General features: G+C 43.6%; 1 protein-coding gene across 8 annotated transcripts in view; it reads left to right on the top strand.

The window, feature by feature from the left end:
* TSPAN4 (tetraspanin 4) overlaps positions 1-15024 on the top strand; it is a 433966-nt gene that overhangs the window by 137613 nt on the left and 281329 nt on the right. Inside the window, exon 1 of one of the 8 annotated variants that reach the window (XM_050711233.1) lies at positions 5852-5879. The exons of the other annotated variants lie outside the window; for them this stretch is intronic. Within the exon in view, the coding sequence (XP_050567190.1) occupies positions 5867-5879 (13 nt within the window). The 5' untranslated portion in view covers positions 5852-5866. Of the gene's footprint in view, positions 1-5851; positions 5880-15024 lie in introns of those variants that run through there. 8 annotated transcript variants of the gene reach the window in all.

The raw sequence follows: 15024 nt of genomic DNA, 5'->3' as shown, positions 1-15024 counted from the left end.
ATATTGAGAGTGGAGCTGGGTGACTTCTTGTCAGTCAGTACTGTGCTGTTCTCCATGGTGCTACACCTCTGTTTGAGCTGCTGGAGTTTGTGTAATGAATCTGCTAGCCTCAGCTTTAGTCTTATTCTGTTGTGAGCAACCTGTATACAACATTGACAGAAGTCGTTTCTGTGCCAAGCAATATGCAGGACAGGAAAAAACATCTAGGATATTAGGATTTAGGAGGCATGTTGGATTTGGGAGCCTGCAAAGCTTGTCATCTCTGCCTTATCACATTGTAGCCCAGCATTCTGGTACCCCACAGCCCATCAGGAGCAGGTGTATTTCTGCCAGGGGAGAGAAAGAAAATTCAGTGTCCCTCTCTCTTTCTGTTCTGGTGCTGCAGGAGATGCAGAGAAGAGAAGTGCGATCCCTGAGGATCCCAGCAGACAGTGAGGAGAGAATATATGGTGAAAGTGAAAATCAGCCTCAGGATGCTGTACCTCAAGGAATTCCAGATTCAGTCGAGTTTTGATGCCTCAGGCTTTAAGCTGTCTTTTGGTAGCAGGCATTGTAGATGATGCTGTCTTCAGGCAGAAGACAGCCCTGTGCAGCCTGTCCAAAGAACATCTGGGGGGGGGTAGGGAGGGGACGTCGATGAGCAGTCAGGTTCTTGTATCAAAACGTAGCCGCTTTTTCCACAGAAACGTCAGAATTGATGATTCCTTATTGATGGCAGAAGCACCTTGTCAATAAATCCCCCCTTGAAATAAAAACAACCCAATTAATAATGCTAAAAGGAAATGGTTCACAAACAACTGGAAAACATACCTGTTTTGAATCCTCAGGAAAGACAGAGCCTTCAGCGTGCCACTGTTTATTTTTTTGAGTCATATATTTTCTGACAAGCTCTTCTCTCGGTACGGAGTCTGTCAGTCAGGGGAGGCTGGAGGGTAACGCGGAGGAGGCCGTGGCGTGAGATGTCTGTGAGCGTGTTCACACTGGTGGTCGTGCCACCTCCTCCTCCTCGCTTACGCCCACGCTCCTGACTCAGCCTCAGCCGAGGCTCAGCCTTGGGGACCAGGGCAAGGAGGCCACGAGCTAGAGCCATCTTCCCTTCCACAGGACAGCCTGCGTCCCGTGGGAGTCATCTTTGGGGCATTAGGGAAATCTCATTCGTTTAATGTGCTCTGTTTAAGCCTTAGCCCTACTGCCACTGCCCTTCAGATTCGTGGGTTGCATTTGTGATACTTTTCCCTTGGAAACTGAGCTTGCTTCATCACTTGGAGCAGCTGCTGAAGAGCAATAGGTGCTGCCTTTGTACCAGGATTTTTAAAAAATGACTTATACTTCTGTGGTGGTTGGATGTGCTTCAGTGTTACCAGTGGGTATGCATTCTTAGGAGTGGAATTGAGATGCTCATACAAAAAAAAATCAACTAAGCATGTTCCTAGGATATTACTTTATAGTATTAAAGAAAGTATTGAGTGGGACGATATTAAATAAAACCTTTCATTTATCAAAACATTTTCAGCATTTTCTTCCTTTTAGGAAGACAGGCAGAACTTAAACTCTGAGCAAGGGGACAGAAACATTTTTGTGTTCTTGTATTCTTACATCTCTTGCTTTAACTGGGGCTGGTAAAGCTGAATACATAATCATAATTTCAGAGGCTTAATTTTTGTTGAAGGGAACTTCTGTAGCGGAAGTTTGAAAAGTCACAGTGTGATTGATGTCAAATAAGTGTGGAGTTGTGCAGGCTTTGAGCCTCTTATCAGTAATAATATGAGCTACCCTCAGTGAACAACCATACTAGCGGGCTAACAGAACACTCAGATTTAACAAAATGTGGATGATGACGAGAAAGAGATCTTGGGATTTTTACCCTTTGAATGTTAAATGAGAGAGATTAAAGAAGAACTTTGTGGCTAATATTTACATGCGGCCAGTATGGTTTTAAAAACGTTCAGCAAAATGGGTGCTGACATTCCCTATTAGTCTGGTGCTCTGGCAGACGTGAGAAAATAAGTTCATAAAACACAACTGATTAAAACTGTGAAAAGGAGAAGAAGCCATTTTAGTAATGTAGACTATAGATGTGATTCATTAGGTGGGCAATAGAGCTGCTTCTCAGCTTCAGGCAGAAGTCCAGAATTTATTTCTGAGCTATCAGCCTGGTCAGTCGTATCTTTGTATTTAGATCTCTGTGCTAAAAGGCAAAAGGATTTACAGCAGAGGAGTTACAATTGGGGTGGTCTCTAAGAATTAGCCAAGCAAATTCTGCAGAGAGATTTATATTTTGCTAGATCGAGTGATATACAGGGCACAAAAGCACTTTCTTGGATCAGAAACAAGGCAGAAACTTTGGATAAGTACATTGTGGGGGGAAAAAAAGTTATTCCAATTTTAACCTTACTCAATTTTCTGTTGGTTTTACTGCTTTTGCCATTTGAAACTGGAACAGGCATAGAATTTCTTTGTTCCAGTAAGCTGAAAATAAAGATAAAGATGTGCTTCTCCCAGTGAGGTTCTGTTTTTGTCTGTAGGATTCTCCCCGCATGCTCTCCTGTTCATGCCTCACTTCTGCAAACCCCTCTGTTGAGAGCTGGTGGAAAGTCAGACTTTAGGCACGCTTTTCCTGTTGTGAATGTTCTGCTCCTGTACTATGGGATGCGCCTTAGGCTGAAGACACTAAGGGCAAGCTGAGTTTGCATCTTGCATGGCGCTTCAAGCTCTGAGCCTGATGCAGTAATGCTGTTTTTAAATAACAGAAGTGTCCAAAAGCGGGTAAAGGCACATTAGTGCAATCAGTAGTTCATAGCCTCTTTTCTCTTATAGGATTACTTCTTACTTGAAAGATCTTCTAATGCTGCACTCAAATTGTTTAATTTATGCAACAGATATTTTTTTTTCCTTCTCGGTACTTATCCTGAACTAAGAATGTGCTTAAATTGGAAGGAATGGCCCTATTTCTATTGCCTGTCTAATCTAATTAATCCATCTCATTTATTCAGTAATTGGAACATACAGATCTCTTTTTTTCCCCTTGAAGTAGAAGATGGGAGTGCTGAATATCCCTGTTTGTTTTTGCAGAGTCTGTCTGGTTGAATAAAACATCCTCTGGTGCCATCCTCTTCAGCTGAAACAGGTGTTTGAAGTTCACCCTTTTGGATGACTTTGAACTGAAGGCAGGGAAAGCCTCCAGGGAAAATAAGTGTCAAAAGCCTTGTAGGCCTTCTGAAAGAGTTAAATCACTCTCTGATCTCCCTGGTTTCAGCCAGCTATTAGGTCTTTAAGCATCTTGTCTTTGAGGATTAGTCTGAACTCTTAATCATCCAGTCCCGGTGGTTGCTCTCACCCAATGTGCACTAATCCCAACTTCAGTAAGAGCTATGGCATCATTGCATTGGCATCAAACCTCTTGTTCTGCTTGGAACACTCTCTGCTTAAAAGCTTTCCCTTCAAAGCATCCAGCCAACCCATAACTGGGGTGATAGGGGCTGAGGAACATGGGCAGAGCTGAGCCAAGCACAGGACTTGACTAAATCCCTTGTTCTCCAGTTTTCTGGGTTGATGGAAGCATCACTAAGCCTTCTGTGTCCTAAAACCTGCTGGTATTCATAGGCTTTTTGCGTCAGAAAAGGATCTAACATCTTTAGGGCTTTGAGAAGTCTTGTTTTGTTTAGAAGTGGTACGCATTTGTACATGAGTAGCAGTAGAGTATGGGGTTTTATCATGATGGAGGTGAAGAAGCTAAGTCTTAACAGAGAGCACCAGGAGGGCAATGACTTGACCGGGGACGCAGGTTTTATTTCTCTTTATCAGTGGCATTGAAACACTGGATAAAGTGTTTGTGTGCAAGGGTGTTTGTGTGCTGTATTTATGAGCTACACCTGCACTGTTAGCTCATTTTCATATTGGCTCCTTCAAGAAGCATTTCTAACGTGTGGCCTTCCTACGGTGAGTTTTGGCCTGGAGGCTTGCTGCCTCGTGTCTTCCTACACCCAGCGCTACCTGCAGTCATCTCGCTTTGCTCTGCAGCCTGGTGCCACTAATGATACCTCTGGCAGTTCTATTTTTTTTTTTTAATTTTAGTTTATAAAAAATAAATCCTATATCCATGGGGTTCTGGGGTAGATGTCGACTTTCAAAAAATAAATAAATAAATAAAAGTGTCTGTGGTTATAGAGAAAAAGATCAGAAGCATATGAAGCCAACATAACACAGATTCTAATGCTCAATATGTTATGAAAACGTTTTGATTTTTAGGAAGTTGATTTCTGTTTTTGCACTAGGATAACTTGACAATATTACTTTCTTGTACTTCCTGTTCTTCAGGCTTTTTTCCCCCCAAAGAGTGGATTTATGCATTACGGATTCTGGATGTGTAGAACTTGTGTGCATCTTTTTTCAGTCTCAAATCCATAAAGTGCTCATATCTGTTCCAATGTTTAATGTGATTCAGATTATGCAGAGAAGCTGATAATGTCTGTTTTAATGAAGTGCCTGAACATGGGCCTGAGTGGCGACATGCTGTGTGGGATGTTCAGAAGTGCCCGTGGGTGAAAGCAGCTCAAGTCCCATTGAAACTGAAGAGCTCGATCCCACTGACATGAGAACGTGACGCCTCCTCGGTGCTCTTCTCCTGCTGCTGTCAGCAGCTGGTGGCAGCTCAATTTCACGAGCCGAGCGATGGGTTTCATGCACCACCCCGTTACAGGCGTGCTAGTGAAAGCTCTTAGCCCTTACCAGGATTTTTTCCATTAGGTCTCAATCCAGTGACTTTAGTCTGGCTAATGAGGGTCTCCTTGCTCTGCTTTGGGCTGGGTTTCTTTTGTCCTTCCCAAAAAACACAGTTAGAGAGAGTCATTTTTCTTGCATTTTGCAAAAAGGCACATAGCTTCTGACACCCAGGCTCCTGTTTTGTGGATCCCTGCTTTGCTGGCTGCACCAGGCTCATGATCCTTTCATATTCAGTGCTCCAGAAAAGGATCAGTGATCTCCCCCCCCCCCCCCCCCCCCCCCCCCCCCCATGAAGGCATTGTGCTGAGCCCTTTGGGTGAGGGGAGTACTGGCTGCTGAGCTGTTCTCAGGATCCTCTCTGTTCTTATCTGGTGAGCTAATCTGAGTCCAGGTGATGTGGCTGATGTTTACTGAGCGCACAGAGCAATTCTGTTCTTGCCAAGCCAGATCCATTTTTTCCCTTTGTGAAGCTTGATATATGATGAGACTTCATTCTTTCTAATAAAAGATAATAAAGTAATCCTGTCTACTGAAGTCATGCATGAAATCTGTCCATCTTTATTCTTTCCCCCATGAAGCTGCATCTCGTCTGTGTAGTTTGAGAAGGGGAAAAAACAGTCCAGTCCATCCAATCCTGTTGTAAAAACGGTGGTGGCGTTGATGAACACGCTGTAGTACCAGAAGGACAGATAAACAGATTAAAAAAGTGCTGCAGCATCTAGCACAGTTGCTGTAAGCATATGACTGACCACCCAGCATCAAACGACTGAGACACCTTGATATATTTAGGATAATCTCACAGAGGGCAGCCAATGAAGTGAGGAGGAAGAAAGAAGAGGGTACCCCAGAGCTTTTGTTCAGTAGGCCCTGCAGGTCCAAATACTCCTGGATTTTCTGGAAGAATAAAGCTACAAGTAAACCACTGGAAGAACTTTCAGGTGGGAGGACCTGAAGCGATGAAACATTTAAGGAGAGGGTTAGTCTTCCTTCCTTGTCTGTATCTTAAATACTTCCTATTTTTGTTCTCTTTTAAGCAGTCACAGTGGGCATAGTGACCAGCCCCAACTTCCAGTTCAAAATCAGATCTTGTCAGACAGCTGGGAAGAAAAATAACTTCTGGTTTGCAGTTGAAACAAGGACCTGCATGATAGCAGATGGTAAGCACTCGGTGCTGGCACTGAGGACAGCAATCACTGCTGCATTGTGTATGTTTTCACAGGAGTTACAGGTGGATATTTAAATCCTAGTAGGTTCATGGGCTTGTGCGGCTCGTGCTCACTGAGGGTCCGCCAAGGCCTGTGGTGCCAAGTGGCTTTGAAGCCCTGCATCCGATGGGAATTGGGCGTAGCTTTTCTTAGCTTTTGACTCGGTTATTCTCAGCCTGATGTCTATCAGAAATGTCAGTGTAGCTTGATTTTCAGTGACCTTTCTCCTCCAGCTCGCTGGTTCTGCAACAGAAAAGACATTTTCTTTGCTTTTATGTATCTGTGACTTCTACGGTAGGCAGAACTGGAATGAAGGTTTTTAGGATCTGTGTTACGTAGTTCGTATTCCTCTGGGCCGACTAAACGGTGTCAATCACTTTTTCGCACTTTGTGGTGTCCATGAAGGCTGAAATACCTCTTGTTGTTGCAGTCCCCTTGTGGGGTCTCTTCTGTTTATGTGGGCAGTACAGTTAGACGAGGCAGCGTAATTTGGTAGCATGGCCATAATTTACCACCTAACAGAGGCTCTGATCAGACCAGGGATGGGTTTGCGTTCTGAATTACTGTGTCAAAACTCGAGCAACTTTGCTTTCACTTCTCAAAATGAACTGTATGTTAGGCCAAAGAGGAGCAGCAATCAGGCTTTCAGTGCCTGAACTGACCCAATTTTCTGCATTGCCACTGACAATTTTGTTGTTTTTATATGATTATATATTTAAGTCAAGCAGAGCTTCTAGTAGGCAAGGATTGGAGAAAAGTAGGAGGCTTCTTTGCTTGCTTTGTTACTGTAAATATTCAGGATGGCTGTATAATTTAGAGCACACAGCTCTCAGGAACGTAGGGCCATGTTTACTGCCTCATCCTTGGCACTGTGCACAGCAATGTCCTACAGAGAGCACAGGAAAACAACAAACAAAATCTGTTTCTCTGCAGAAAATGTTTGTATCGAGTCTTCACGATTGCCTTGACAGACTGAAGACAAACTCTTTTTGAGGCGTAAGGGCATCTGGTGAAACAGTGCATGAGTGCTGGGGGCACCTGCTTGGGCTGCTAGTGAATGTAATTGCTCGCGGATATAGTAAGGGTTTGTAGTTTAAATCATCCAAAATAAGTGTGAGCTTCCCAAGTGTAGCATTTCCCTGTTGCAGTCGTGTGGTATGAATTGTCGTTCGTCAGGAGGTGAGATTTAGCCAAGGTGCCGTGCCAGGCAAGAGGGAGAGCCCCCGTGGATGAGCAGAAGGACGGCACGCTGGCATCTTCGTTTCCCTGGTGGAGGGAGGGAGATGTCTGCCCGTGTCTGTGCAGTACTTGCACACAGACAGGGAGTCTAGACGAGAAGCTGTCAGGTTGTAGACTCTGATGGATCTAAAATGATCTTTTGGCCATCAAAAGACATTTTGCCCACGTGCCTGATGGTAGGAATGGAGTAATTGTGGAGGAGAGTAATGCTTTCCTCTCCCCACTGACTTTTTTTTTTTATTTTGCCTTTTCCTGCTTCATGGCTCACTACTGACAAGGAGACTGGTTTGCCATGCTAAATACCTTGAGTCTGACCATAAGGAGAAAGCTTACAGGCTCCGTTGACAGCTGTAATCAATAAGAAGTGAAAATCTCACTTGAGAAGCCCTTTTCCAACTATAACTGGCAACAAAAGTCATGAAGGTGAATTCCTGCTTTTAAGACCAAGCCATGAAAACAGAGAACCAGAAACCTGAGCCCAAGGGAAAGGTTTGTAAACCAAGAATTTCTGAGTGCACCTTGGTCAAGGAATGAGCCACGCGGAATGGGCTGCCTGCCATCCTCAAAGTCATCCCGCAGACGGTTCATAAGCTGGAGCTTTGCTTAGCTCTCGGGGCAGAAGCAGGCCTTGCTGCAAGAGCTTTTTGTTATTGCATTGCCATCTTCTTTGAAGGAGCTGATCACCTTCTGAGAGGTGCTGAGTTCCTCCAACTCTTGGGAAGGATCTCTGGGAGATGAGGAAACGTCTAGGCAAAGGGAAGGATCTGAATTAACTTCTGAACTTAACACTTCGTCTTTATTTTTAAGTACAAATCATTTCTGTGGAGGAAAAAAAAGTTGTTATTTTCCAAATAGATTTAATTGCCAGCAAGTCTTGCATTGGAAATGGGAATAACAACTTTTAATTATGATGAAGGATAGACAGAAATTCCCAGAGCACCTGGTTAATCAAAAATAGAGGCAGTATTTTCATGCTGTATTATGGTGACAATGCAAAGTCATTAAGAAAGCATAATAGGAAAAGTTATGTCTAACTGCTGTGCTCTTGTTTCGTGATGTCGAGTAGCTGCTTGTGTGGGCTCGTACTGTCATCTTTGTTTTGCAGGAAGTGATGGAAGAGAATAAATATGGCTGGAGCCTGCATTGCTGTGCTCATACCTTGGCTGCTCGTTTGGTCAACGAGGAGATTTATTCCCTTTATGTTATGGGTGCTGCTAGGGACTTTGTTACTAACAAAAATACAGAGCTTTTGCAAAGGGCTTTGCACAGCTGGACCTCTATGTTTGCAGGGTGTGATTAACCTCGCTTTGCAGAAGGGAAGGTTTATGCTATGGAGAACCATGTTTGCTCCCATGGGGACTTGGAAATCTGGTGGAAAGAGGACCCCAGCCCTGGAGCCTCAGCATGGGACTTGCTGTGCCCGACCGTGCAGCCTCTGCTTTGGGTGGATAATAGAACTGTCAGAAGTATCACTCCTCCTGAGGGTGTGTGGAAGGGTTTCTTTCCCTAGATATTAATCAGGTACCTTTTTGTCAGCACTAAATTCATTTTAAAGAAGCGATACAAAAATAGAGCATCCTTTTGTATTAGATAGAGCATCCTTTTGTATTAGTTATCATACGTCCTCTGGCAGCATCTTTGCCAAATGCATAAAAGAATGCAATTAATGGCTACCCAGGAGATTTATTCTGTTATCCTGACTAGCTTATTTCTAAAGTAGTTTGACGTTTTATTTGTCTGACTTATCTGTTGTTGTAGGGAGATTTTGTTTTATTACCCTTGAGAAGACTGAAATGTTAAACAGGAAATAGAGGAGCTCCTTTCGTTCCTTCGTTTTGTCGTTAGAAAATGGGAGCTCAGGCCGGAGTGTCAGCTCTGTGGAGGAGAAATGTGGAATCATGGCTGGGACAAAACGGTGCTCAGGAGACTTAGATTTTATTACAGACAGCATCCCAGTCTCTCAGTGGTAAGCTGCTCGTACCTTAATCCTACAAAGCAGTTTTAAGCCCTGCACTCGCTACCTCTTGAACCTGAAAGTCAAGCTGAGCTTTGTCTTCCTCTGGCCCTGCCGACATCCCAGCACCAGCAGCCAGGGCATGGGCACCACTGCGAAGGAGCAGGTAGGGTGAAGCCTGGCTCCTGCTCCAAGAGCAAGAGCCGTTTTTCTGCAGTCGTCTTTTAAACTGAAAGAAAGACTCGCTGACCTTTTCGAATAAACACATCTTGTTGCCTTTTGCTTCTCCTTCAGCCAGTCCAGCCAATGACATGACATCAGCTGAAATCTCTCAAATTTAACATCTTTGGGGTGTTGTTGGGGTGGTGTTATGGTGTCCAGTCCTCTCTGCTGTGATTCATCATTTATTGACTCCACCTTCATGCATGCACACACGCTCTCCCTTTGGGACCACGAGTGAAATATTTGACGTGATTACAATGTATGGGAAGCACTGCAAGTGGAAAGGGTGTTTTTTTTTTTTTTTGAGTGCCTAGGAGAAAGCAGGAGACTGTCAGATGAGAAACAAAGAAAACAGTTGAGGCTGGATTTGTTTTGTTTGTGAGAGTGCACTGTTCTGTTTCATGTTGCCATTTTCAATCAAAGAAGGCGAAAAGTGTCTGGTTAATAGAAGCCTGGATTAAGAGACGTGCTGTTACAGTGGTTTTGGAGCCATGGGAATCCCGGGTTTGGCACCCCAAAACCTGTGTCTCCTTATGAATGAGCTTTCGTTCTTACTGGAGAACACCGTAAGGTAAATGGAACTAGTAGAGCAGGCATATGGTATTAAGCATGTTTCTATGTAAGTAAATGAATATCCACAAGCCTAAAAAGAGACTAAAACTGAGCTCTGCAAAGATATATTGTTATATCTTAATAATACACAACGTATAAGAAAGCTCTGCTTTTTGAGAAGAATGATAGGAAACCTTAAACCTTTCCATAGCAAAGGATAATTGAGCTCTTGCTTTTTTTAATTACGTTATCTTAAGTAGGTCACCCACGTGCTTAAAGCTGTGGAAGGTTTAGAAAAGGTTATGAACCTGATATAAGCGCAGAACAGGGGATCTCTGTTTTCGGGTCAGTCCCTGTATTACCACAGCTCTTTAGCATGGCTGCCTGCAGGCTGAGAGACATTTTCCTTGTATTTGTTGTTTAATCCAGAGTTGTATTAGCAGTTCTTTTCTGGGTCAACTGATTTCATGTTCGTTGCAGTCAAGCTGTCTTGTAGCAGCAGTGTTAGAAAAGATAGAGTCAGGCTTCTGAAATAGTGGTGACAAGATTGGCTCGGGATGGGGAAAGAGACTGAAAACAGAAACAACTTCATATGGTCCGTGATGATACCAAATACTGGCTTTCTGGTTTGGGATTTTTTTTTTCTCTTGAAGAACGATGTGAAGATGATCGGCTCAGTTCATAAACGAAGTTTAGGATCTTATTTGTCCCTAATTAATTTCTTAAATGGGTGGCCACATCTTCCAGGTGCTTAGGATGCTGAATGTCCCTGGGGTGCTGAAAAAAATCTGATCTCTGGTGTCACCTCAGGAGGAACAGAGCTCCAAGTATTTTCATGAACTGTTCTTCCCCTCTTCAGCTGCCCAAACGGGATAGCAAAGCAAATGGTAATGCATTTTACTGGCAGCTGCTTTGGTATGAACTTCTCAATGATGTTCAGAGTAATAGGATTTTGTAAGTGTGAGATAGAATGTCTTACTTCTGGGATAATTGCAAGTAAGCTTTTTTTCCTCAGCTTGGCCAGGACATTGCCAGAGGAGTGAGTGAGGAAGGAGTGCAGAGGGGAGAGAGTGAGATAGCAAAGAGACAGAACCTCTCTTTTTTCTTCTTTGCCGCTGGGGTTAGACTCTCAGTGAGGGACTCAAGTCCCGATGCACAGTTTCTCAATTCAAAGACATTCATCTTTTCCAAGAGATTAGAGGCAAGCTCCAAGCCTGTCTCCTTTAATCCAGCGTGTACTATTGTTGGCTGGCCAACCCAGCAGAAAAGCGATATTAAAATAATATTATTTTAATATTATAAAATGTGCTGGGGGCAAGCAGCCTTGTCGTTACAGCCCTGCCATTTCGTCTTGGTGCAGTGGATGCTTTTCGTGCTCCAGGTCCTTCCATAAGAACACGGGTTGTAGTGGAAGTAACTTAGGTAAGAAGTAAAGCCTTGAAATGAACTTGAAACAAAATGGCCAAAGCTGCAAGAAAAGTGAATTTGATTGGAAAGCTTTATCTGTGTGATAAGCCAAATCCTCAGGCCTGTCTACCCCTGGACTTTTCATTGGATTGACTCTTCTAGGTTAATTATATATATATATAATCCCCTGTGAGGACACTTGTTCTGGAATAAAAGTGTCTATGTAGAAATTGAACTCATGTAACCACTTGTGTTTATTCTGCAGTAGCTACTTTGATTAACTCCTAAGCATAGCAGGACCTACAGTGATTACATCTGGTGTTGCTCCTGTAGCTCACTGCTTGCTTAAAGTAGCTCAGAGAACGTCCCTGGCAACGAGAGTCAGGTTGGTAATTGAGCCCTTTCGTTTTATTTAAACCAGCAGAAGCAAACAGTCTTCTCACCTTTTCATCTAAAAATGTGCACCACAGATTGGAAAGCTGCACTGCGTATCTGTGTGCTGGCTCCACAGAACTCCCCCTTTGCTCCATCTCTTCATTACAGTAGAGTTTAAATGTGGAAACATCTCCTGAGTCAGACGAGGATAGTTGGTTCAGAAAATGGAAGGAAGAGGTCAGCGCATCCTGTGAAGCAAGGTGGGAGGGGATGAGACGTGTCTAATGGAAAAGATTGGGAAAAGACAAGGGAAGAATACTGAGGGAAAGCAGAACAACGGGATAGGAGATGGAACCAGGAGAAAATGCAGAGAGAGGCGGCAAGAACCTGAGGAAATAGAAGGAAATTGCTAACGTAGTTCTGCAGTGACTTGGGCTGGGCCAGGCTCCTGGCTCTTCAGGGAACTCGGCCTTCATCGCTCCAACGCTGCCGTCTGTCACAGCCACCCACAGGCCTGTGGATCATTTGTGCCTGTCCAAAGGCACTGACTGCTGAGCACGTCCGCTCTGCTGTCTCACCAGGACTGATGCTGTAGCTCAGCTGGGGGCCAAACGGTGGAGGCTCAGCCCCAAAGCAGCTCCCGCAGCTCCCTCCAAGGTCACCAAGGGAAGAGGGCAGCCCTCCGCTGCGCTGCAGCCAAGGCCATGGACACAGTAGCAATATTTAAAACATAAAAAAGAAATGCTCTGTGCCTCCATGGTATCATTCATCTAAAGACCTTACAGTTTTATGGCTGGCTGAATGAAACTTTACAGAAATCTGGGGAGATAGCTCATCTCGTTCCAATTAATGGTGGGAAAAGAAACCAAAGACAAATAGCTGCTAAATGAGCAGGAGCTGGGAGTAACTTTCAGCTTGCCTGCCCCTTTCCCTGGGCAGTTATTTCTTCATCAAAAAAAGTCTTTTCATCTGCACGGGGCTGATAAACAGCCTTGTGTTCAGTGCGTGTTGGACCTTCTGTTCGTGATGCTCTGCTTTCTTTTGCTCCATTCCCTGCAGGTCTGGTGAACCTGTACTCGGCCAAGTGCACGTAGCTCATTTTCGGTTGCGTGCAAATGCCTGTGGTGAGGTCTCAAGGGATCTGATTTGACTCCAGATGGGAAATCAAATTCTTAGTCCCTCTCTCATTCTTGGGTTGAGATCAGCTCCCAGAGCGTGGTATAGCTCCCTTTTCTAGGGGAGCAGAAACGAGCCTGTCTTCACGTGGTCTTGATTGCTTGGAAAGGCTTCCCTAGTGCAGGGATGCTTGGTTGTGCAGGAGATGGTTAAAACCAATTGCTTGCAAGCATGTGAGAATTCACCTTCACCTTTCATTGATGGTAAGGGGGAAATATGATACACGTGTTAGAGTATGGCACTGACCAAAATAACTGCAGCACTTCGTACCCACAGGGAGCAGCTGATGCGGGAGGCAGTCTCTTCAGGCGTCACAGTCTCCGTGCAGTCGCCACTTAGACCCAAATGACAAACCCAGATAAATTCCTGAAATCAAGAAGTTACAGGCCACCATCAACACAGGGCCAGATTTGGGAACGGATGGAAGTTCCCATTGCTTCATTGAGGTTTCATTTATTTATGTTTGTGTTACTGCCTGATTTCACAGCTCTAATTTAGAGTGTGGCAACGCAAATAACTTACATAAAGCAGACTCTGCTGCACAGAGAGCGGACTTGCACTAGGGGAGAGAGTTAGCCCTCTTAAATCAGATGTGCTGTCAGTAAAAATAATTATGTGGAACTACAGCCTTAATAGTTTAGCCTTAATGCAGTTTTATACCGGCTCCTGATGTGAAGCTAAACTTTAATTTATTCACCCCCTGGCTCTTCGTGCTGAGTATCGTAATCGCTAAAGCTTATCTCATCTTCAAATGGTCTTCAGAGTTATCAGTGTGGGGGCACTAAAGGCAGGCCAGGAGCGAGCTGTGTGCTCCATACCATGAGCTTACAACCTATTTATCTCCTGCCAGTGGGGTTATGAAAGGCAGTTAGCATTCTGGATGTCCTTCTCTACAGTGCAAGTGCATATTTATTGCATTTCTATTTATTTAATGATTATTTTCAGTGGGGCCTAGCTTTTCTGAAAGTGCAGAGGTGGTGTTTGGAAAGGTTTGGGGAGATGCCAGGTCTGTTTACAGGCTCAATCTCAACATCTCTTTTGTTGTTTATAGACCTGTTTCAGATTTAGTTGGAGATTAAACCTGTGCAATTCTTTGTGAAATCAGTGGAGCTCTTATCGGTTGAATAATGCTTCTAGTGTCTCTGTGCTATAGGTTTTCTGGTTTGTGATGTATAGCTGAATATCTCCCATAGAAACTTCCTGAAAACCTGAAGAGAGCTTCAGGTAACAGCATTTTATTTTTAGATGTATATATATATACATATATATTTTTTTTTTTTACTTTTGATAGTGTGCAAGTGAAACATACTTTATCTGAGATGAAGAGTTGTCCTGGTTTTCTGTGTTTAGTCAGCCCTTAGTTAGGATTTCTGGACATGTATGTGACAAAGATTTAGATCTCCTTTGCCATTTTGAATTTCTTTAAGTTTCTTTTTGACTTCAGCAGGTACTAAATCTAATAAGGGCAGGCATGTCACTATAAAATTGAAGCAGAGATGGGAAATAAGCATTTGTCATGTGGATGAATTTAAGCAAGCTTGATTTCATATTGCTTTTTGAAAAGCAGCCTGGTATGATAAATGACAGCAGATGAAATTCTGTTTAACAGTTGCTGACCTCTTTTTTTTTCAGAAGTGTTCCTGTAGAAGACATAATATTTAAACGTAAATACCGAAAATAAGCTGTAAGCACGCTAGGAAGCTTTCCATGTGTATAGTGTTCTCCAAAGCACATTGAGTAACAAGGTCCTGATAAGCACAAACGTTTTTGCCATTATACAGCTCTGTGACAAATGTGGAGGGATGGAAGAAGATTCCCATGTGGCAGGTGAAAGCTATGGCACTTGATGTACATCTGGAAAGGCTTTGGACATTGCTATTACCTTAAATTGAAACGGCTTCACAGACTTTAACATATGTTGTTTGGCCCCTGATTCTCTGCCTCTGCTCTTCCCAATACCATAAATAACAACGTTTCTCTCCTTACCCCAAATGGTAGTATTTATAATTTTATCAGCATTCATTGCCAAGGTGAAAATGAAGTGGCTTCCCAGCGAAGCTGAAGAAGATGAATAGCTCTTCTCCTGAGCAAGAGTGAAGGATGGCTAGATCATTTATCAGGGAGCATTTAATGTTGGCTGTCTTCATACTAAGCCTGATAAAAAAAAAAAAA

This window comes from Cygnus atratus, chromosome 5 (genome assembly GCF_013377495.2).
Source record: "Cygnus atratus isolate AKBS03 ecotype Queensland, Australia chromosome 5, CAtr_DNAZoo_HiC_assembly, whole genome shotgun sequence".
NCBI lineage: Eukaryota > Metazoa > Chordata > Aves > Anseriformes > Anatidae > Cygnus > Cygnus atratus.
This window is presented reverse-complemented; position numbering and strand designations above follow the sequence as displayed.